Source organism: Muntiacus reevesi, chromosome 20 (assembly GCF_963930625.1).
Source record: "Muntiacus reevesi chromosome 20, mMunRee1.1, whole genome shotgun sequence".
NCBI lineage: Eukaryota > Metazoa > Chordata > Mammalia > Artiodactyla > Cervidae > Muntiacus > Muntiacus reevesi.
This window is the reverse complement of record NC_089268.1, coordinates 5,373,787-5,398,415: the sequence shown is the minus strand read 5'-3', so window position 1 is coordinate 5,398,415 and position 24,629 is coordinate 5,373,787. Positions and strand designations below refer to the sequence as shown.

Here is a 24,629-nt window from a genome sequence, read left to right as displayed (position 1 = left end):
TTTATGGTGGAAAGTGAAGAAGAACTAAAGAGCCTTTTGATGAAAGTGGAAGAAGAGAGTGAAAATTTGTCTTAAAACTGAACATTCAGAAAACTAAGATCATTGCATCTGGTCCCATCACTTCATGGCAAATAGATGGGGCAGGAATGGCAACAGTGACAGACTTTGCTTTTGGGGGCTCCAAAATCTCTGCAGATGGTGACTGCAGCCATGAAATTAAAAGACACTTGCTCCTTTGAAGAAAAGCTATGACAACCTAGACAGCATATTAAAAAGCAGAGACGTTACTTTGCCGACAAAGGTCCATCTAGTTAAAGCCATGGTTTTTCCAGTAGTCATGTATGGATGTGAGAGTTGGACCGTAAAGAAAGCTGAGCACTGAAGACTTGATGCTTTTGAACTGTGGTGTTGGAGAAGACTCTTGAGAGCCCCCGGGACTGCAAGGAAGTCCAACCAGTCCATTCTGAAGGAAATCAGTCCTGAGTGTTCATTGGACGGACTGATGCTGAAGCTGAAACTCCAATACTTGGGCCTCCTGATGCGAAGAACTGACTGATTGGAAAAGATCCTGATGCTGGAAAGATTGAAGGCAGAAAGAGAAGGGGATGACAGAGGATGAGATGGTTAGATGGCATCACCGACTCAATGGACATGAGTTTGAGTATGGTCTGGGAGTTGGTGATGGACAGGGAAGCCTGGCGTGCTGTGGGTCATGGGGTTGCAAAGAGTCAGACACGACTGAGTGACTAAACTGAACTGATGGCAGTTTTATTCCTAGTTTTTTTTTTTAAGGAATCTCCATGCTGTTCTCCACAGTGGCCTTATCAATTTGCATTCCCACCAACAGTGTAAGAGGATTCCCTTTTCTCCACACCCTCTCCAGCATTTATTATTTGTAAATTTTTGATGACTAGCCAAAGCAATCTTGAAAAAGAAGAATGGAGCTGGAGGAACCAACCTTTCTGACTTCAAACTATACTACAAAGCTACAGTCATCAAGACAGTATGGTACTGGCACAAAAACAAATATAGACCAGTGGAACAAGATAGAAAACCTGGAAATAAATCCATGCACCTATGGGTACCTTATCTTTGACAAAGGAGGCAAAAATATACAATGGAGAAAGGACAAGTCGTGCTGGGAGAGCTGGCCAGCCACCTGTAAAAGAATGAAACTAGAACACTTTCTCACACCGTACACAAAAATAAACTCAAAATAGTTTAAAGATCTAAATGTAAGGCCAGAATCTATAAAACGTTGAGAAGAAAACATAGGCAGAATACTCTTTGACATAAATTACAGCTAGATCATCTATGACCCACCTCCTAGAATAATGGAAATAAAAATAAATAGAGGAAGCTCTTCACCAAGTTTGGAAACTTGGACACTACAAAAGGCATGCCCATTTGACTATCAGAATTTTAAGGTGACCATATACAAAATTAATAGATAGGTGTTTGATGAAAAATATTTTAAAGATGGAGGATGAGACAGTTAGTTTTGATAGCAAAGAATGGATACAGGTTGACGAGAGGGGAAACAATAAGCAAAACCTGAGGCTGGAATGGAGTAAGCAATGCACAGAATTATATGAGTGAAAGCTCATAGCACAAGTAGATGGGAAAGGCAAGTTAACATAGCACATGTCTGTAAGACTGCAGACCTGAAAATAAGGTCCATAGTAGCCTGTGCCAGACTCATTTGGTGCTAGGGCACCTGGATTGGTAGAATCTTTTTGAAAAGCAATTACACAGTATCTTTTAATTATCAAAACACTTTTAACCCAATAAGGCCACTCCTGATAATGAGGAGAAAGCAGTATATAATAAGGATATGTAGTCAACAGTATATTTTTATAAATATATTTACAAAATCATTGTAGTGGCAAAAAAAAAAAAGCCTGAAAATGAATAGTTGACTAAATCTTAGTAGATCTACACCATAAAGTAGTTTGTAACCATTACAAAGAGTAAATTAGAGTGACACCAGTTGATTTTTAGGGATTTCTGTTAGATATTATGGAATAAGAAAACTGAGAGGCAGAAGAATCTGTAAGATAACAATATTTGATAAAACAATGGCAGTTCCCCTTGTTATTTATTTTTGTATATTTTTAATAAATGACAAACATAGAGAAATTTATGGAAGAATACATATTTGTAAACACAGGTTATATTGCAGAGTGAGCAAAAAAGCAAAACAAAACATATGTGATGTGAAAACATTTATGCATTTATATAATATTGCATATGTATTTATAAAAAGAAAATGTCTACAAAGCAGACATACTTTTATCTTTATTGTCACAGAAAGATGGTAACAATTTGTTTTTAAGGAAAAAATAAAAAATTTCATGTATGGGACCTTATTTATGATAAAACAATTCCACAGTTCACCCTCAGAGAAGAAAAGTTTTCATGTTAACAACTGATACAAAATATTCCAAATGTATAATAAATAGGTTATTTTGAAAGTTGACTTAAGAAACTGAATATTGATTTTCGTTGTCTGTAATATAGCTTTGCCTTATATTTTAGGAAGATGCAGATGATGGACATAAAAACAACCTTCTTCCTCAGATTATTCAGTGTTTTGCGTGTCCAAATTGCTTCCTCCTTTTTAGCAGCAAGGATGAGTGTTTGAAGCATATGTCTGGAAAGAATCATTTCCATCAGAGTTTTAAACTGGGTGGTATGTTCATATTCTCTTCTGATGAAAATTATTAAACTCCTTTAATCTTTGCTGATTTACTGTACATCTCAGATAATTCTTGAGATAACTTATTTTCACATTAATTTTGAGAACCATGAAAGTGAAAGATTGTTTATCTCAGTTTTATTTTTCAAAAAGATTCTTAATATTTATCTGTATCTAAGAGCAAGGTTTACTTTGAGGAATGAAGACAAACTTGGGAAGAAAACATTTATGCACAGTAATGTTTTTGTATATCCATTGGGAAGTTGGGTGTTTTCCTGTGTTTAAACTCAGAGTTTAGTTTGAGCATGAGTTCAGCATCCATTGCATTTAATTGAAGCTAGAAAATGACTTTTCTTAGATTTTTATCACGTGAATAACTATCTTCTTTCACTTACTAACCAGATGTTGAGGAAAGCAGAGGGGAGGAAGGCCGGGTCACTCCACTCAAATCTTTGCAAATTATAGTTCATTTTGTCTTTCAGATGACAAGGCAGTGGCACAGCCAATATCATTTCCATCTTTTGCAAAGAAACTTTTGATCTCTCTCTGCAAAGATGTTCCATTTCAAGTTAAGTGTGTGGCCTGCCACCAGACCCTGCGTTCCCACATGGAGCTTACTGCCCATTTCAGGTTTGTACTGGTCCTGCCCAAACAGCTCTTCACCAGCAGGGGATTCAACAAATAGTTTTCTATTCTGTGTTTCTCTCCTTTAAAATGAGAACGGAAATTTGCCTGGACATTACCCAAATTTACCATAATAAGAGGAGAGGTGTGAGAAAAGTGAATTCGTTGACACTGCTGTAGATGTAAAACAACCTGACAGTTCTGAGTTTTGTGTGGGTTCTTGAGGGTTGTGCCTGTGGGAGGAGAAGGTTAAGATAGAGTGTTGGCTTTGAGTCAGCTAGCATGGGAAGTATGACAAATGTGTGAAAAGTTGCATGTCAATCAAAGGCCAAATTGATCAAATAATCGAGTGTGATGTTTTTGTCTTTACAGTGAAAATTATCAAGGAATATACAAAAGTAATGAGAGTATAATAAGCTCTAATGCATCTGTCACTAGGCTTCAGTAGTTGTCACTACATGACACTGTCATCCCTGTGAATTTTTACTTTTGAAGCAAATCTTGTCATTTTATCTGTAAATACTCCAGGATATACCTGGGAATGATAAGCGCTTTTTTTTTTTTTTTTTAAAGAAAAATACTGTAATACCATGATACCTGAAAAACTAGTTTTTTAATATCATCAAACATCTAATCAGTTATCAAATTTTCCCTGGTCACTTCATGAAGTTTTTTACATTTGGTTTGTTGGAATCATAATTCAAAGACTGTACTTTGCATTTGATGCTCTCTTAGGTCTCCCCCCTTCTTATTTCTTTAAAATGCATTAAAAGTTTGTATCTAATAAGTGATATAGTTGCATTTGTTTATTTAGAACAATTGTTTTCACAAACTTTCAAGTAAAATACATTCTCAAAAAAACAGGCAGCTGACTATTACTCTGTATAAACTCCGTGTAATTACTGATGTTAACAGTCCTAGTTCTGACTTGTGTTTCTTGAGTTCATGAGTTCAAATCCTCATTCTGCCAGGATTTTTATTCTTAATTTTTTCATGGAAAATTTCACTGTATCCATGTCAACAGACTAGTATAGTGAACCCTATTTATCCAACTTTGATAATGCACAACACTGCCATTCTTACACATCTGTATGCACCTTACCACGCTTAATGATTGTTTATATAGTTCTTTGTTTCTGACATATTATTTCAATTTATTGAAGTATACAAATCTTAACCTTTGATATTTTTTCATGTGTTTTTCATTTCTAGCCCTCTGCCCCCTTAACCTTTATGATTTGTAGACTGGATACAGCTGTCAGCCAATCCTTCCCTTCCTGGTCATCTCCCGCCCTCTCATCCCCAGGCAGTCTGTTGCGATATTTTTCCTCCCTTACATTGATTTATCTCCTCTAGATCTTCATGTAGATGGAATCATGTATATAGTATGCACTCTTTTGTGTTTGTCATAGTATCTGTAAGATTCATCCATGTTGTTTAGTTCATTGTTCTTTTTTATTTGTGAGTAGTAGTCTATTGTATGAATATAGCACAATTTGCATATTCATTCTCATGTTGGTGGACCTTTGGATTTTTTTCAGTTTTTAGCTGTTGTGAATAAAGCTATTATGTACATTTTATACAAAGTATTTTATAGACATATGTTTTCATTTCTCTTGGATAAATATCTAGGATTGGAATTGCGAGATCAAAGAGTAGATGTGTATTTAATCTTATAAGTCTCTCCTTGACATTTTCCCAGTGTGTACTGGTGCATGTTCTACCAGCCAGGTGTGAGAGTTGCAGTTTCTGTACATCCTTACCAAGGTTTGCTGTTGCCAATCTTGTTTCATTTTAGTTGTTCTTTTGAGAGTCTCATTGTGGTTTTAATCTGGATTTCCCTGATGAACAGTGATGTTGGACACTTTTTAGTGTAAAAGCAACCGTGAGCATGGCATGTTCCTGACATAAAATCAGTCCATTCTTAAAGAACAGGCCCCAGGTTGTTGAGAATGTCACTGTCGTGTTGCTCTGTACTGTTGAACTTACTGTAGAGAAGTTAGTTACCTGCTTGTCTCATAACGTTTCTGTCAGTGCATTTTACATTGTTTCTACTTTTCTAAAATTTGTCTGGATTTAAAAAAACAAAATTTGATTCTAGTTTTATCCTTTGGTATATGGATTAAAACCAGACAAAATCTAGGTAATGTTCAGGTAGATAGGATATTATTATATCATCTGTCTCTTTGTTGAAAAACAATCTTTAGTGCTTATGTACACATGTTTACTTAATAATTACTACAATAAAAAGCAGAGATACTGCGTTTAGAAATACTTATAAGTTTATCTTTTTATCCAATTTAGAGTTCGTTGTCGAAATGCTGGTCCTGTAGCTCTAGCTGAGAAGAGCATTGCTCAGGTGGCAGAGAAATTCCTACTGAGAGGTTACTGTGCACATTGCAACCATGTCTTTGTGGATGAAACCAGTACCCAGAATCACAAGCAGAATTCAGGACACAAAGTCCGAGTCATTAACTCAATGGAAGAATCAGTCTTACTTTATTGCCACAGCAGTGAAGGGAACAAACCTCCCTCTGACTTGCACCTGTTGCAAGATGAGTCAAAATTTTCATCACTGAAAAGAAATATGTCCTCTCAAGAATCTAGCTCACAGGATTGCAGCACTGTTCCAAAAAAGAAGATGAATTTAGGAGTTAAAAGCCATGGGGGTGTGGTTTGTTTTCAGAAGGAAAGGTCACTTGTTAAAACCTGGTTTTGTGAATGCCGTCAACGCTTCCCGAGTGAAGATGCAGTAGAAAAGCATGTTTTCTCAGCAAACACAATGTGTTACAAGTGTGTGGTCTGTGGGAAGGTGTGTGAAGATTTGGGAGTCATCCGTTTACACATGAGCCGCATTCATGGAGGGGCACATTTAAATAACTTTCTTTTCTGGTGTCGGACATGCAAAAAGGAGTTGAGGAGGAAAGAGGCTATAATGGCCCATGTGACTGAGTTTCACAGTGGACACAGGTATTTTTATGAGACAGATGAGGTGGAAGGTGACACTTTGCCATCATCCTCTGCAGCACTGAGGAATGATCTGATTGCTGAGAATCCTTCAGCTATTACTATTGTTGGTCACTCCCCAGTAAGCAGTCCTCCAAGGGGTAAATGGCAATGCCGAATTTGTGAAGATATGTTTGACTCCCAAGAATGCGTAAAGCAACACTGCATGTCTTTAACAAGTCACCAGTTTCACAGGTACAGCTGCACCCATTGCAAAAAGACTTTTCACAAGATGGAAACATTACACCGACATTGCCAAGATGAGCACAACAGTGAGGTAAAGATGAAGTACTTCTGCGGGCTCTGCGATCTGAGTTTTAACATGGAAGATGAGTTTTTGACTCATTATAAGGAGCACCACAGCACAGACTATGTATTTGTGTCAGAAAAAACGGAACCTTCCATTAAAACGGAGAGTGATTTTCCAGTAATAGAGACGGGTAATCTGCTGACCTGCGGCTGCCGCGAGAGCTACCTCTGCAAAGTCAACAGGCGGGAGGACCACGGCCGCTGTCTGCAGACCCTGCTGGGCCAGGGCCGCCTGTGGTTCCGCTGTGGCGCTTGCTCAGCCACAACTCAGAGCCTCGGTGACCTGCACACGCACGTGCGCCAGCTGCATGCGGACCTGGAGGCCCCACCGCGGGGGCTCATCAAGTGCGGCACGTGCACCAAGGCCTTCCAGGACCCGGAGAGCGCGCAGCAGCACTTCCACAGGAAGCACTGCTCGCTGCGGGGGCCGGTCGGGGCCTGCCTTGCGGCCGAGCCCAAGAGCCCACCACCCGCCTGGGCAGAGAGGAAGCCCAGACTGACGGCAGGCGGGCTGCAGACTGCAGAACCGGAGAGAGCCGCTGAGACGGAGCTGAGCGGCCAGAGCGCAGGTGCGTCCCACGTGCTGGTGATTGATAGGTGTGCGCCAGGGGGCAGCCCGCCTGCGATGGGGTGAGATGGGGGTGATCGGTACTGCCCTGGGTACAGAGATCTGTGTTCCCGCTGCTTCGTGCAACTACCCTCTTAACCTGAGGAGACAAAGAATACCTGTTACACTGATAGGTATTTTAGATAATGTTTTATTTTCTTTTCCAAAAGACTTGGGAATTTTGAAAGATAAGGAAAATGGATGGTCTTTCTGAAAGTCAGATTTGGAAGTTACACTGCAGGTTACTATCATTTAGACTAAAATTCAGTAAAAAGATAAGTCAGTGATTTCTTTTTGTTTCTATTTTGGCCTTATTCTATGAAATCTTAAAGGTCACTTGAGAATTTATTTTCGTTCTCCTTTTTGGAAGCAAAGCTTTTACTTAGAGTTAAAATAGCAATTAGAAATTGAGTTTTTAAGTGGAAACAAGAAACCAGGCAGAATACTGAGGTGTGGATTACTCTAGACTTTCCTTCTATGATAAGACTGAAGAACTCTACAAGAGTGCAATGTTTTTATTTTGTTTAGAAGTATGATTGTTTTCTTTTGGGTATAACTTTAATTATGTATTCTTTTAAATAAAAATAAACTCTGTAAATTATGCAGTGTAGAGTGGAAAAATGAGGGTATGTAAAAGTTTCCGATAATAAAGTATTGTTATGAACTACTGAATTTTTAGACTTGCTCTGTAGCACAGGTAGCTCTTGGCATCACCATTAGGCATGTGTTTTATGATGATTAAATGATGTACTCCAGCCCCATTCAACTCTTCTTCTACCAGTGAAACCGTGGCCATACTGTTTAATGTTCTGTTTTTTCCTTTTGGGAAATTTGTGTTGGTTTGTGTTTGACAGGAGGTCATTGTCATATCTAAACCTAAATTACTGAGTATTTTAAGAAGAGAGTTAAGAAAATATGTTTTAGAAATGAGAAAGAATGGCAGGCTCTTTCTGAGGCAGTCTTTATTAGGTGGAGTAGGACTTGTCTGTTTTTAAAAGAATGTTTTAAACATTCAGGGTTTTCATTGCTACGGGGAAACTGTAAGACCCTGTCAAAGTAGAGAGGTGTGACAGGAGGGAAGAGGAGGGGGAACAAGAGCTGGAGAGGGTCAGGGCAGAGAGGCCCTGGGGGAAGAGAAGAGGTGTCTTTGGAGGGAGGTGCCCAGGAGCAGTGTGTGGGTGGGCTCGTGTCTGCATAGAGTTGGCATAGCATATGCATAGCATATGCATAGCATGTAGCAGTATGCATAGCATAGAGCCAGAGGCGTGCCGTCCACGTTAGGAAAAGAACAGACTCCTGGTAGCAAGAAAGTTCTTAGCAAGTAACCTCTAAAGTTTATTTTGATGAGTAGTGCGAGTTTTAGTTATTTAGCCTTAAAGCTTGGTCTTCTAGATCTTCCAGTACACTAATTTTTAAAAAATATTCCCTTTATAAATGACTTTTGAAGAAAGCCAGGATCAGTGGCACATATTTGTAGAAAGGACAATTATTTCTGAAATATTCAAAATATATTTATCTGATATAAATATACTGTGTCATTTGGATTTCACAACATGGCTTAGACAGAAGTAAAAAAACATGCAAGATTAATGTTAAGTTGACAAGTTGAAAAGCTTTTAGCTAATTCTTCTCAAATTCCTGTCGATGTTTCTTTTTTCTCAGATGAAGAGGTTGTTGAGCTCCCAGACTTGGATTACCTGCGAACTATGACTCACATAGTCTTTGTCGACTTTGATAACTGGTCCAACTTTTTTGGTCACCTACCAGGGCATCTTAACCAAGGAACATTTATTTGGGGCTTTCAAGGTATGGCAATAAGAAAAACATTTGAGGCAACCTCTCCCACTCCCTACACACACCTTAGAATATGTTTTACTTTAAAAGGACTCTTCTTGGGGCTTCTCTGGTGGTCCAGTGGCTAAGACTCCATGCTCCCAATGCCAGAGGCTGGGGTTCACTCCCTGGGCAGGGAACTAGATCCCGCATGCCACAACTAAGGGTTTGCATACTGCAGCTGAAGATTCCGAGTGCTGCAGCTAAGACCTGGTGCAGCCAAATAAATTAAAAAAATAAAAAAATAAAAGGAGTCTTCTTGGACCTTCCTGAATAGGAGGTAGAAACAAAATTGAAGTTTTGTCACCTTGCATTGTAGTTACAGTGCTAGAATATTTTTCTTCTTGCATTTCTCTGTGATAGTGTTAGCTCTTTTTGGTGGACCCACAGTTTATAGATCTTTAGCTGCAGATTGAAAGAGCCTTTTTATTCACTGCCTACAGTATGCCAGGATCTGTTGTTGTTGTTTTTTTTTTTAAAGAAAAATAGTCGCTCAGTTGTGTCTGATTCTTTGTGACCCAATGGAGTGTCACTAGCCAGTCTCCTCTGTGGAATTCTCCAGGAATTCTCCAAGAATACTGGAGTGGGTAGCCATTTCCCTTCTCCAGGGGATGTTCCTGACCGAGGGATTGAACCTGGGTCTCCTGCAACACGGGCAAATTCTTTACCACCTGAACCACCAGGGGAGCCCATGCTTACTGATTATTACAGTTTTCTCCCTTTAAATATAAGGAATTAGGCTGAGAAGCTTATTTTTTTTTTTGCAAAGTATAAATATAAAATAATAAAGTTAGCTTTTGAACTTGGACCTTGTAGCTACAGAATTACTGTGTTTCCTACATAACTGCCTCTTCAGTTCTTCCTTACTGTTTATAAATGTGCATCTTTGTATAAATCTCCCATTCAGGCACTAACCAGGTTCAGCTTCTGAGATGACATGAGATCGGGTGCATGCAGGTTGGTTTGGCCATACACTAAATCTCTTTATAAGCCATTGACCAAACCTGGGAGAGATACTTCTCTTTGATTAACTGAGATTTAGTACAGTGAGCCTCATACGTATAGGCACACCCTGTAGATACTGCAGTTTCAATTCCAGACCGATGCAGTCACACGAATTTTTTGGTTTCTCTATGCATATAAAAGTCATGTTTACACTATACTGTAGTCTGTTAAGTGGGCAAGAACATTATGTCTTAAAATATGTCTTAATTGACAGACGTCTTATTGCTATAAAATGCTAACTGTTACCTTAGCCTTCAGTGAGTCATAATCTTTCAGCTGGTGGGGGTGATATCTTGCCTCCATGTTGATGGCTGTTGACTGATCTGGGTGGTGGTTGCTGAAGGTTGGGACGGCTGTGGCAATTTCTTAAAATGAGACAGCAATCAAGTTTGCTGCATTGACTGACTATTCCTTTCATGAATGATTTCTTTGTAGTCTGCAGTGCTGTGTGATTGCATTTTACCCACAGTAAAACTTCTTTCAAAACTGGAATCGATCCTCTGAAACCCTGCTGCTGTTTTATCAACTAAGTTTATGTACCATTCCAAATCCTTACTTGTCATTTCAACAGTCATCACAGCATCTTCACTAGGGTAGATTCCTTCTCAAGAAACCACTTTCCTTGCTCATCATCCATTAAAGGTTTATCATGAGATTTCAGCAGTTCAGTCACATCTTCAGACTCTACTTCTAATTCTAGTTCTCTTGCTCTTTCCACCACATCTGCAGTTCCCTTCTCTACTGAGTTCTTGAACCCCTCAAGTCATCCGTGAGAGTTGGAATCAATTTCTTCCAAACTCCTGTTGCTGTTGGTATTTTGATCTCTTCACATCTTCCCAATCATGAGTTTTTTTTTACCTTTAAAATTTTCATTTTGTATTGGTGCATAGCCAGTTAACAGTGTTGTGGTAGTTTCAGGTGAATAGCAAAGGGACTCAGCCGTGCATATACATGTGTCCATTCTCCCCCTAGACCTGCTCCCTTCCTGGCTGGCACACACAGCATTGAGCAGTGTTCCACGTGCTATACAGGAGTTCCTGTTGGTTATCCATTTTAAACAGCAGCTTGTACACACCCTTCCCAAAGTCCCTAACTATCCCTTTCCCCGGCAACCATAAGTTCGTTTTCTAACTCTATGAGTCTCTTTCTGTTTTGTAAGTAAGTTCATTTGTATCACTTCTTTTTAGATTCCACATGTGAGGGATGTCATACAGTATTTCTCCTTCTCTATCTGACAGACTTCACTCAGGATGACATTTTATAGGTCCATCCATGTTGCTGCAAATGGCATTATTTCACTCTTTTTAATGACTGAGTAATACACCATTGTATATATGTACCACATCTTGTGTAGCCGTTCCTCTGTTGATTGACGTTTAGGTTGCTTTCACGTCTTGGCTATTGTAAACAGTGCTGCAGTGAGTGAAGGACAGGGGTGCGTGTCTCCTTTCAGATCGTGTTTTTCTCCAGCTTTATGCCCAGGAGTGGGATTGCAGGGTCATATGGTAGCTCTGTTCAGTTTTTTCAGGAACCTCCATACTGTTATTCATACTGGCTGTACCAGTTTACATTGCAGCCAAGAGTATAACAGGGTTCCCTTTTCACCACCTTCTTTCCAGCAGTTGTTTGTGTGTTTTTTGAAGATAACTTTTGTCACTGGTGTGAGGTGATACCTCATTGTAGTTTTCATTTGCATTTCTCTAATACTTAGAGATGCTGAACATCTTTTCATAGGCCTGTCTGTATGTCCTCATTGGAGAAATGTATATTCAGGTCTTCTGCCCATTTTTTGAGTGGGTTATTTGTTTTGATGCTGTTAAGCGTCATAAAATATACATTTTGGAGACTAATCCCTTATCAGTCACATCATTTGCAAATATTTTCTCCCATTCTCTGGGTTGTCTTTCATTTTGTTTATTGTTTCCTTTGCTGTGCAAAAGTTTTTGAGTTTAAGTAGGTTGCATTTGTTTATTTTTGTTTTTATATCATTATTCTGGGAGATGGATCAAAGAAGATGCTGCTGTGATTTATGTTAGAGCATGTTCTGCCTATGTTTTCCTCTAAGAGTTTTATATGTTCTGGTCTCACGTTAAGATCTTTAATCCATTTTGAGCTTATTTTTGCATATGGAATTAAGGAATGAGCTAATTTAATTTTTTTACATGTCACTCTCCAGTTTTCCCAGCACCATTTGTTGAAGAGACTGTTTCCACCATTGTGTAAACTTGCCTACTTTGTCATGGATTAGCTGGCCATAAGTGTTTGGGCTTATTTCTGGGTTTTCTGTCCTGTTCCATTGATGTATATTTCTATATTTATGCCAGTACCATACTGCTTTGATAACTGTAACTGCATTGTTGTTCAGTTGCTCAGTCGTGTACAACTCTTTGCAACCCCACAGACTGCAGCTCACCAGGTTTTCCTGTCCTTCAGTATCTCCCAGAGTTTGCTCTAACTCATAACCATTGAGCTGGTGATACATTCCAACCATCTCATCCTCTCTCATCCCCTTCTCTTCCCACCTTCAGTCTTTCCCAGCATCAGGGTCTTTTCCAGTGAGTTGACCCTTTGCATCAGGTGCCCAAAGTATTGGAGCTTCAACTTCAACATCAGTCCTTCCAGTGAATATTTAGGGTTGATTTCCTTTAGGATTGACTGGTTCAATCTCCTCACTGTCCAAGGGACTCTTGAGAATCTTCTCCACCACCACAATTAGAAAGCATCAGTACTTTGGAGCTTGGCCTTCTTTATGGCCCAACTCTCACATCCATACATGACTACTGGAAAAACCATAGCCTTGACTAGACAGACCTGTGTCAGCAGAGAGATGTCACTGATTTTTAATATGCTGTCTAGGTTTGTAGCAGGAGCAAGTGTCTTTTAATTTCACGACTGCAGTTACTGTTCACAGTGATTTTGGAGCCTAGGAAAAAAATCTGTCACACTTTCCATTTTTACTCCATCTGTTTGCCATGAAGTGATAGGACTGGATACTATGATCTTAGTTTTCTGTATGCTGGGTTTTAAGCCAGCTTTTTTCACTCTCTCACCCTCATCAAGAGTCTCTCTAGTTCCTCTTCACTTTTTGCCATTAGGGTGGTATCATCTGCATATCTGAGGTTGTTGATATTTCTCCCTGTGATCTTGATTATGTCTTGTGATTCATGCAGCCCATATTTTGCATGATGTACTCTGCATATTATATCTATTAATGTGGGCAGGAATCCCTTAGAAGAAATGGAGTAGCCATCATAGTCAAGAGAAGAGTCTGAAATGCAGTACTTGGATGCAATCTCAACAACGACAGAATGATCTCTGTTCACTTCCAAGGCAAACCATTCAATATCACAAGAATCCAAGTCTATCCCCCGACGAGTAATGCTGAAGAAGCTGACGTTCAACGGTTCTATGAAGACCTACAAGACATTCTAGAACTAACACCCAAAAAAGACGTCCTCTTCATTATACAGAACTGGAATGAAAATGTAGGAAGTCAAGAAACACCTGGAGTAACAGGCAGATTTGGCCTTGGAGTACACAGTGAAGCAGGGCAAAGGTGAATAGAGTTTTGGCAAGAGAACGCACTGGTCATAGCAAACACCCTCTTCCAACAACACAAGAAAAGACTCTACACATGGACATCACCAGATGGCCAACACCAAAATCAGATAGATTATATTCTTTGTAGACAAAGATGAAGATCTATATGGTCCCCAAAAAACAAGACCGGGAGCTGACTGTGGATCAGACCATGAACTCCTTATTGCCAAATTCAGACCTAAATTGAAGAAAGTAGGGAAAACCACTAGACAATTCATGTATGACCTAAATTAAATCCCTTACAGTTATACAATGGAAGTGACAAATAGATCAGGAGATTAGATGTGATAGGCAGACTGCCTCAGGAACTATGGATGGAGGTTCATGACATTCTATAGCAGGCAGGGGTCAAGATCATTCCCAAGGAAAAGAAATACAAAGAGGCAAAAGTGTTGTCTGAAGAGGCCTTACAAATAGCTGTGAATAGAAGAGAAGCGAAAAACAAGAGAAAAGGAAAGATATACCCATTTGAATGCAGAGTTCCAAAGAAAAGCAAGGAGAAATAAGAAAGCCTTCCTCAGCGATCCATGCAAAGAAATAGAGGAAAACAGTAGAATGGGAAAGACTAGAGATCTCTTCAAGAAAATCAGAGATACCACAGGAACATTTTATGCAAAGATGGGCTCAATAAAGGACAGAAATGGTATGGACCAAACAGAAGCAGAAGATATTAAGAAGAGGTGGCAAGAATACACAGAAGAACTGTACAAAAAAGATCTTCATGACCCAGATAATCAGGATGGTGTGATCACTCACCTGGAGCCAGACATCCTGGAATGTGAAGTCAAGTGGCCTTAGGAAGCATCACTGCGAACAAAGCAGGTGGAGGTGTTGGAATTCCAGTGGAGCTATTTCAGATCCTGAAAGACGATGCTGTTAAAGTGCTGTACTCAGTATGACAGCAAATTTAGAAAACTCAGCAGTGGCCACAGAACTGGAAAAGCTCAGTTTTCATTCCAATCCCAAAGAAAGGCAATGCCAAGAATGTTCAAACTACTGCACAATTGCACTCATCTCACATGCTAGTAAAGTAATGCTCAAAATTCTCCAAGCCAGGCTTCAGCAATATGTGAACTGTGAACTTCCAGATGTTCAAGCTGGATTTAGAAAAGGCAGAGGAACCAGAGATCAAATTGCCAACATCCGCTGAATCATTGAAAAAGCTAGAGAGTCCCAGAAAAGCATCTGTTTCTGCTTTATTGACTATGCCAAAGCCTTTGACTGTGTGGATCACAACACTGTGGAAAATTCTAAAAGAGATGGGAATACCAGACCACCTGACCTGCCTCTTGAGAAACCTGTATGCAGGTCAGGAAGCAACAGCTAGAACTGGACATGGAACAACAGACTGGTTCCAAATCAGGAAAGGAGTACGTCAAGTCTGTATATTGTCACCCTGTTTGTTTAACTTATATGCAGAGTACATCATGAGAAACACTGGGCTGGAGGAAGCAAAAGCTGGAACCAAGATTGCCAGGAGAAATATCAATAACCTCAGATAAGCAGATGACACCACCCTTATGGCAGAAAGTGAAGAGGAACTAAAGAGCCTCTTGATGAAAGTGAAAGAGGAGAGTGAAAAAGTTGGCTTAAAATTCAGCGTTCAGAAAACTAAGATCATGGCATCCGGTCCCATCACTTCATGGCAGATAGATGGGGAAACAGTGGAAACAGTGGCTGACTCTCTTTTTGGGGGCTCCAAAATCACTGCAGATGGTGATTGCAGCCATGAAATTAAAAGATGCTTACTCCTTGGAAGGAAAGTTATGACCAACCTAGATAGCATATTAAAAAGCAGAGATATTACTTTGTCAGCAAAGGTCCATCTAGTCAAGGATATGGTTTTTCCAGTAGTCATGTATGGATGTGAGAGTTGGACTGTAAAGAAAGCTGAGTGCCGAAGAATTGATGCTTTTGAACTGTGGTGTTGGAGAAGACTCTTGAGAGTCCCTTGGACTGCAAGGAGATCCAACCAGTCCATCCTAAAGGAGATCAGTCTTGAATGTCCATTGGAAGGACTGATGGTAAAAGCTGAAACTCCCAATACTTTGACCACGTGATGCGAAGAGTTGACTCATTTGAAAAGACCCTGATGCTGGGAAAGATTGAAGGCCGGAGGAGAAGGGGACGACAAAAGATGAGATTGTTGGATGGCACCACCGACTCAGTGGACATGAGTTTGGGTAAACTCTAGGAGCTGGTGATGGACAGGGAGGCCTGATGTGCTGTGGTTCATGGGGTCGCAAAGAGTCAGACAGGACTGAGCAACTGAACTGAACTCTGCATATAAAATAAACAAGCAGAGTGATAACATGCAGACTTGTCGTACTCCATTCCCAATTTTGAACCAGTCTTTTGTCCCATGTCCAGTTCTAACTGTTGCTTCTTGACCTGCCTTACAGGTTTCTCAGGAGGTAGGTCAGGTGTTCTTGTATTCCTGTCTCGAAGAATTTTCCACAGTTTCTTGTGATCCATACAGTCATAGGCTTTATTATTTTTTTTCTAAATTTTTTTTCTTTCATTTTTTTTCATTTAATTTTTATTAGTTGGAGGCTACTTACTTTACAATATTGTAGTGATTTTTGCCATACATTGACATGAATCAGCCATGGATTTACATGTGTTCAGTCATAGCCTTTAGCATAGTCAATGAAGCAGAAGTAGATGTTTTTCTGGAATTCTCTTGCTTTTTCTATAATCCAGCAGATGGTGGCAATTTACTTTCTGGTTTTTCTGCCTTTTCTATATCCAGTTTGTACATCTGGAAGTTCTCAGTTAATGTACTGCTGAAGCCTTGCTGGAAGGAGTTTGAGCATCATATTGCTCTCATGTGAAATGAGTGCAGTTGTGCGGTAGTTTGAACATTTTTGGCATTGCCCTTGTTTGGAATTGGAATGAAAACTGACCTTTTCCAATTCTGTGGCCACTGCTGAGTTTTCTAAATTTGCTGGCATATTGGGTAAAGTACTTTAACAGCATCATCCTTTAGGATTCAAAATAACTCAACTGGAATTTCAACACCTCGACTAGCTTTGTTCATAGTTAATGCTTCTTAAGGCCTATTTGACTTCACACTTCAGGATGTCTGGCTCCATGTAAGTGACCACACCATCATGTTTATCTAAGTCCTTAAGACTTTTTTTGCACAGTTCTTCTGTATTTTTGCCACCTCTTCTTAATCTCCTCTGCTTCTGTTAGTTCCTTGCTGTTTCTGTCCTCTATTTTGCCCATCTTTACATGAAATGTTTCCTTGGTATCTCTTATTTTCTTGAAGAGATCTCTAGTCTTTCCCATTCTATTGTTTGCATTGCTCACTTAAGAACACGCTCTTATCCTCCTTTTTAGTCTTTGGAAGTCTGCATTCAGTTGGATTTATCTTTCCCTTTCTCCTTTGCCTTTTGCTTGTCTTCTTTTCTCAGCTATTTGTATGGCCTTGTCAGATAACCATTTTGCCCTCTTGCATTTCTTTTTCTTTGGGATGGTGTTGGTACCATGTTACGAACCTTTTGTACCATGTTATGAACCTCCATCTATAGTTCTTCAGACACCCTTCTATCAGATCTAATCCCTTGAATCTATTTTTCAGTTCCACCATATAATCATAAGGAATTTCGTTTAGGTCGTACCTGAATGGACTAATTTTCTTACTTTCTTCAATTTAAGCCTGAGTTTTGCAATAAGGAGCTCATGATCTAAGCAGTAGTCAGCTCCTGGTCTTGTTTTTGCTACCTGTTTAGAGCTTTTCCAACTTTGGCAGCAAAGAATATAATCAATCTGATTTCTGTATTGACCATCTGGTGATGTCCACGTGTAGAATCATCTCTTGTGTTGTTGGAAGAGGGTATTTGCTATGACCAGTGTGTTCTCTTGGCAAAATTCTGTTAGTTTTTGCCTTGCTTCCAAGGGCAAATTTACCTGTTATTCCAGGTATCTCTTGACTTCCTACTTCTGCATTCCAATCCCCGGTGGTAAAAAGGACATCTTTTTTTGATGTTAGATCTAGAAGGTCTTATAGGTCTTCATAGAATTGTTTGACTTCAGTTTCTTCAGCATTAGTCATTGGGTTACTGTGTTACTTGGATTACTGTGATGTTGAATCGTCTGCCTTGGACATTAACCAAGATCATTCTGTTGTCTTTAAGATTGTATCCATGTACTTCATTTCGAACTCTCCTGTTCTAAGGGATTCTTGCCCACAGTAGTAGATATAATGGTCATCTGGATTGAATTTGCCCATTCCTGTCCATTTTAGTTCACTGATTCCTAAAATGTCAATAGTCACTCTTGTTTGACCACGTCCAGTTTACCTGGATTCATTCATTCCAGGTTCATATCCAATATTGTTCTTTACAGCATTTGGCTTTACTTTCACCATCGTACACATCCTCAACTGGGTGTCATTTCCTTTTTGGCTTAGCCCTTCATTCTCTCTGGAGCTATTTCTCTGTTCTTCCCCAGTAGCATATTGGATACCTGTCAACCTGCATGGTTTATCTTCCAGTGTCAAACCTTTTTACCTTTTCATTCTTTTCCTAAGGTTCTCTAGGCAAGAATACTGAGTTGCTTTGCTATTCTGAAGTCAGGGTGCCTGATTCCTCCAGCTCCACTTTTCTTTCTCAGCACTGATTTGACTATTCAGGGTCTTTTGTCTCTCCATACACAGTTTAAGATTTTTTGTTCTAATTCTGTGAAAAATGTCTTGATAGGGATTGCACGGAATCTGTAGATTGCTTTGGCAGTATAGTCATTTTTGAGTAAATACTGATTCTTCCAATCTACAATCATGGTATATCTTCCCATTTGTTTATGTGTTCTTCGATTTCTTTCATCAGCATCTTATAGTTTTTAGAGTACGTGTCTTTTGTTTCCTTGGGTAGGTTTATTCCTAGGTTTTTTTTTTTTCTTTGATGTTACGGTAAATGGAATTGCTATATTTAGTATCAGGTCATCTGCAAACTGTGGCAGTTTAATTTCTTTTCCAATTTGGAATCCTTTTGCTTCTTTTTCTCACTGATTGCTATAGCTGAGACTTCCAAAACTTGGTTGAATAAAAGTGGCGAGAGTGGACATCGTTTTCTTGTTCCTGATCTTAGAGTGAATGCTTTCAGCTTTTCACCATTGAGTATGATGATGTTAGCTGCACATTTGTCATATATGGCCTTTATTATGTTAAGGAGCCTGGCAGGCTACAGTCCGTAGGGTCGCAAAGAGTTGGACACCACTGGGCAATTACACTACCGCTACTGTATTCCCTCTCTGCCCACTTTCTGGAGAGTTTTTCCTCATACACGGGTGATGAACTGTGTCAAAAGCTTTTTACTCTGTTGAGATGATCATATAGCTTTTATTCCCTAGTTTGCTGATGTGGAGTGTCGCATGGATTGATTGGTGGATGCCTTGCATCCCTGGGATGAATCCCACTTGATCATCATGTATGATCTTTTTAATGTACTGTTGGATACAGATTGGTAGTATTCTGTTGAGAATTTTTGCATCTGTGTTCATCAGTGAATTTGTTGTTGTTGTTTAGTCACTAAGTTGTGTCTGACTCTTTTGCATCCCAATGGACTGTAATCTGCCAGGCATCTCTGTCCATAGGATTCTCCAGGCATGAATACTGGAGTGAGTGGCTACTTCCTTCTCCAGGGGATCTTCCCGACCCAGAAATCAAACTTGAGTTTCCTGCATTTGCAGGCAGATTCTTTACCACTGAGTCACTGGGAAAGCACCTCATCAGTGATACTGGCCTCTAATTCTGTAATTTTCTTGTGGTATCTTTGTCTGGTTTTGGTATCAGGGTGATGGTGGCCTCATGAAATTAGTTTGGAAGTTTTCCTTCCTCTCCCCTTTTTTGAAACAAGTGTCAGAAGGATAGGTGTTAACTCTTCTGTAAATGATAAAATTTGCCTGTGAAGCTGTCAGGTCCTGGAGTTTTGTTTGTTGGGAGGTTTTTAATCATGCTTTCAATTTCAGTACTTGTGATTGGCTTGCTCATATTTTCTGTTTCTTCCTGGCTATGTCTAGGGAGACTGTGCCTTTCTAAGAATTTCTCCATTTCTACCAGGTTGTCCAGTTTATTGGCATGCAGTTCTTCATAGTAATCTCTTATGACCCTTGACATTTCTGTGGAGTCAGTTGTAACTTTTCCTTTTTCAGGTTTGATTTTATTGATTTGACTCCTCTCTTTTTTTCTTTTTTTTGATGAGTCTGGCTAAAGGTTTTTCAATTTTTACCTTTTCAAAGACCCAGCTTTTAGTTTCATTGATCTTTGTGATTGTTTTATTTGTTTCTATTTCATTTATTTTTGCTTGGATCTTTATTATTTTCTTCCTCTTCTAAGGCTTAGGTTTTCTTTGTTTTTCTCTTTAGGTTTTCTTTTTCTAGTTGTTTTAGATGTAAGGTTAAGTTGTTTATTTGAGACTCTTCTTGTTTCTTGAGGTAAAGATTGTATTGCTATAAACTTCCCTCTTAGAACTGCTTTTGCTGCATCTCATAGGTTTTGGACCATGCTTCCGTTTTCATTTGTTTCTAGGTGTTTGTTTAATTTCCTCTTTGATTTCTTCAGTGATCCAATGGTTGTTTAATAGCAAATCACTTAACTGCCATTTGTTTGTGTTTCTTAGAGTTTTTTCTTATAGTTTAGTTCTAATCTCCTAGTATTATGATCATAAAAGATGCTTGATATGATTTTGATTTTCCAAAATTTACCAAGGGTCACCTTATGGCCCAGCATGTGGTCAGTCCTGGAGAATGTTCTGTGTATGCTTGATAAGAATGTGCAGTCTGTTACTTTTAGATGGAATATTCTATAAATATCAATTAAGTCCAACTTGTCTAAAGTGTCATTTAAGGCCTCTATTTCCTTATTAATTTTCTGTCCAGATGGTCTCTCCATTGATGAAAGTAGAGTATTAAGTTCCCCACTATTAATGTGTTACTGTCAATTTTTCCCTTTATGTTTGTTAACATTTGCCTTGTGCATTGTGTTCCTGTGTTGGGTGTATATATATTTATAATTGTTGTATCTTCTTCTTAGATTGAATCCTTGATCATTATGTAGTGTCCTTCTCTGTCTCTTATAACAGTCTTTGTTTTAAAGTTTATTTTGTCTGATATGAGTATTGATGCTCCATCTTTCTTATGATTTCCATTTGTGTAAAATACCTTCTCCTATCCTCTTACTTTCAGTCTGTAAGTGTCCCTAGATCTGAGGTGGGTCTCTTGTAGATAACATGTATATGAGCCTTGTTTTTGTATCCACCCAGCCAGTCTTATGTCTTTTGCTCGGTGCATTTAAATTTTAGGTAATTAATGGTATGTCTGATTCTATTACCATTCTTGGTTGTAGCTTCTTCCCTGTTATCACTTGGACTATTATCATGCCATTCCCTTCTGGCTGTAGAGTTTCTGTTGAGAAATCAGCTGATAACCTTATGGATTTCCCTTTGATGCTGTTTTTCCTTCTTCCCTTGTTGCTTTTGATATCTTACCTTTGTCTTTAATTTCTGTCAGTTTGATTACTCTGTGTCTCAGTGTGTGTCCCCTTGGTTTATCCTGCTTTGTACTCTCCGTACCTCCTGGACATGGTTGACTGTTTGCTTTCTCATGTTGGGAAAGTTTTCAGCTGTTATATTTTCCTGGGTTCTTTCTCTCTTTCTCTCTCTCTCCCCTTCTGGAACCCCTATTATGAGAATATTGGTGTGGTTAATGTTGTCCCAGAGGTCTCTTAGGCTGTCTTCATTTCTTTTCATTCTTTTTTCTATATTCTGTTTTGCAGCATGATTTCTACCGTTCTATCTTCCAGGTCACTTATCCATCCTTCTGCCTCAGTTATTCTGCTATTGATTCCTTCTAGTGAGGAGATGGTTGGATGGCATTACCAATTCAGTGGACTAGAGTTTGAGCAAGCTCCAGGAGTTGGTGATGGACAAGGAAGCCTGGTGTGCTGCAGTCCATGGGGTTGCAAAGAGTTGGACACAGCTGAGTGACTGAACTGAGTGTATTGTTCATTTCCGTTAGTTCTTTAATTCTTCTAGGTCTTTGGTAAACATTTATTGCATCTTCTCCATTCTTTTTCCAAGATCCTAGATCATCTTCGCTATTATTATTCTGAATTCTTTTTCTGGAAGGTTGCCTCTTCTCCAGTTAATTTAGTTGTTTTTTGGGGATTTATCTTGTTCCTTCATCTGGGATATGATCCTGTTTCTTTTCATTTGGTTACCTTTCTGTGACTGTGGTTTTCTTCTTGGGGGTTGCAGGATTGTAGTTCTTGTTTCTTCTGTCTGCCCTGTGGTGAATGAGGGTAAGAGGTTTGTGCAAGCTTCTTGATGGAAGGGACTGGCTGTGGGGAAAACTGGGTCTTGCTCTGATGGGCAGGGCCATACTCAGGAAAACTTTAATCCACTTGTCTGCTGATGGGTGGGGCTGTGCTCCCTCCCTATTAGTTGTTTGACCTGAGTCACCCAGTCCTAGAGTCTATAGGTTCTATGGTAAGGCTAATCGCAGCCTCTAAGAGAACTCATACCAAGATGCATCTACCAGGACTGCTACCACTACCCCTTTCCCCATGGCAGGCTACTGCCAACCCTTGCCTTCTGTAGGAGATCCTGAAACACTCACAGGCAAGTCTGATTCAGTTTCCTGTGGGGTTACTGCTCCTTCCCCTGGGTCCTGGTGGACACACGGTTTTGTTTGTGCCCTCCAAGAGTAGAGTCTCTGTTTATTACCTCAGTCCTGTGGAATATCTCACTGGCTTTCACTTTGTCAGAGTCGCTATCTGTTTGCCTGATCCCCAGCTGAAAAACGTGATGTGGGGCCAAAGTTCAGTTCAGTTGCTCCGTCATGTTCAACTCTGTGACTGCGTGGACTGTAGCACACCAGGCTTCCCTGTCCAGCAACAACTCCTGGAGCTTGCTGAAACTCACGTCCATCTGTCTAGTTGGTGATGCCATCCAACCGTCTCATCATCTGTCTTGAGAGCACTTTAACAGCATGACATTGAGTATAACTCTTCAGATGCCATCCAACCATTCTCCTCCCGCCTTCAGTCTTTCCAGCATCAGGGTCGTTTCCAATGAGTCAGCTCTTCACATTAGGTAGCCAAAGTACTGAAGTTTCAGCTTTAGCATCACTCCTTCCAATGAATATTCAGGACTGATTTCCTTTACGACTGACTGGTTTGATCTTCTTGTAGTCCAAGGGACTCTCAAGAGTCTTTTCCAACACCACAGTTCAAAAGCATCAATTCTTCTGCGCTCAGCTTTCTTTATGGTCCAGCTCTCACATCTATACATGACCACTGGAAAAACCATAGCCTTGACTAGACGGACCTTTGTTGGTCAAGTATTGTCTCTGCTTTTTAATATGCTGTCTAGGTTGGTCATATCTTTCCTTCCAAGGAGCAAGTGTCTTTTGATTTCATGGCTGCAGTCACCATTTACAGTGATTTTAGAGCCCAAGAAAATAAAGTCTCTCACTGTGTCCACTGTTTCCCCATCTATTTGCCATGAAGTGATGGGACCGGATGCCATGATCTTAGTTTTTTTAATGTTGAGCTTGAAGCCAGCTTTTTTACTCTCCTCTTTTCACTTTCATCAAGAAAGGCTCTACGCTTTCTGCCATAAGGGTGATGTCATCTGCATATCTGAGGTTATTGATATTTCTCCTGGTAATCTTGATTCCAGCTTGTCATCAGTTCACGTGATGTACTCTGAATACGTTAAATAAGCAAGGGGACAGTATACAGTCTTGATGTACTCCTTTCCCGATTTGGAACCAGTCTGTTGTTCCATGTCCAGTTCTAACTGTTGCTTCTTCACCTGCATACAGGTTTCTCAAGAGGCAGGTCAGGTGGTCTGGTATTCCCATTTCTTGAAGAATTTTTCACAGTGTTGTGATCCACAGAGTCAAAGGCTTTGGCATAGTCAATAAAGCAGAAACAGATGTTTTTCTGGAACTCTCTTTGTTTTTTCAGTGATCCAAGGGATGTTGGCAATTTGATCTCTGGTTCCTCTGCCTTTTCTAAATCCAGCTTGAACATCCGGAAGTTCACAGTTCACATATTTCTGAAGCCTGGCTTGGAGAATTTTGAGCATTACTTTACTAGCATGTGAGATGAGTGCAATTGTGCAGTAGTTTGAACATTCTTTAGCATTGCCTTTCTTTGGGATTGGAATGAAAACTGAGCTTTTCCAGTCCTGTGGCCACTGCTGAGTTTTCCAAATTTGCTGGCATATTGAGTGCAGCACTTTCACAGCATCATCTTTTAGGATTTGAAATAGCTTAGTGGGAATTCCATCACCTCCACTAGCTTTGTTTGGAATGAAGCTTCCTAAGGCCCACTTGACTTTGCATTCCAGGATGTCTGGCTCTAGGTGAGTGATCACACCATCCTGATTATCTGGGTCATGATGATCTTTTCTGTATAGCTCTTCTGTGTATTCTTGCCACCTCTTCTTAATATCTTCTGCTTGTGTTAGGTCCATACCATTTCTGTCCTTTTTTGAGCCCATTTTTGCATGAAATATTCCCTTGGTATCTCTTATTTTCTTGAAGAGATCTCTAGACTTTCCCATTCTGTTGTTTTCCTCTCTTTCTTTGCATGGATCACTGAGGAAGGCTTTCTTATTTCTCCTTGCTATTCTTTGGAACTCTGCATTCAAATGGGAATATCTTTCCTTTTCTCCTTTCCTTTTCGTGTCTCCTCTTTTCACAGCTATTTGTAAGGCCTCCTCAGACAACCTTTTTGCATTTCTTTTCCTTGGGGATGATCTTGATCACTGCTTCCTGTACAATGTCACGAACCTCCGTCCATAGTTCTTCAGGCTTTTTGCCTGTCAGATCTAATCCCTTGAATCTAGTTGTCACTTCCACTGTACAGTCATAAGGGATTTGATTTAGGCCATACCTGAATGGTCTAGTGGTTTTACCTACTTTCTTCAATTTCAG

The 24,629-nt window shown here is 39.7% G+C and overlaps 1 protein-coding gene across 4 annotated transcripts in view; it reads left to right on the top strand.

Moving 5' to 3' along the window:
* The window catches only part of ZNF451 (zinc finger protein 451), a 96,093-nt gene that overhangs the window by 45,991 nt on the left and 25,473 nt on the right, over positions 1 to 24,629 (top strand). For all 4 annotated transcript variants that reach the window (XM_065911924.1, XM_065911923.1, XM_065911921.1 and 1 more), the window contains exons 8-11: positions 2,539 to 2,692; positions 3,181 to 3,328; positions 5,627 to 7,206; positions 8,907 to 9,050. In XM_065911924.1, coding sequence (XP_065767996.1) covers positions 2,539 to 2,692; positions 3,181 to 3,328; positions 5,627 to 7,206; positions 8,907 to 9,050 — 2,026 coding nt within the window. The remainder of the gene's footprint in view (positions 1 to 2,538; positions 2,693 to 3,180; positions 3,329 to 5,626; positions 7,207 to 8,906; positions 9,051 to 24,629) is intronic.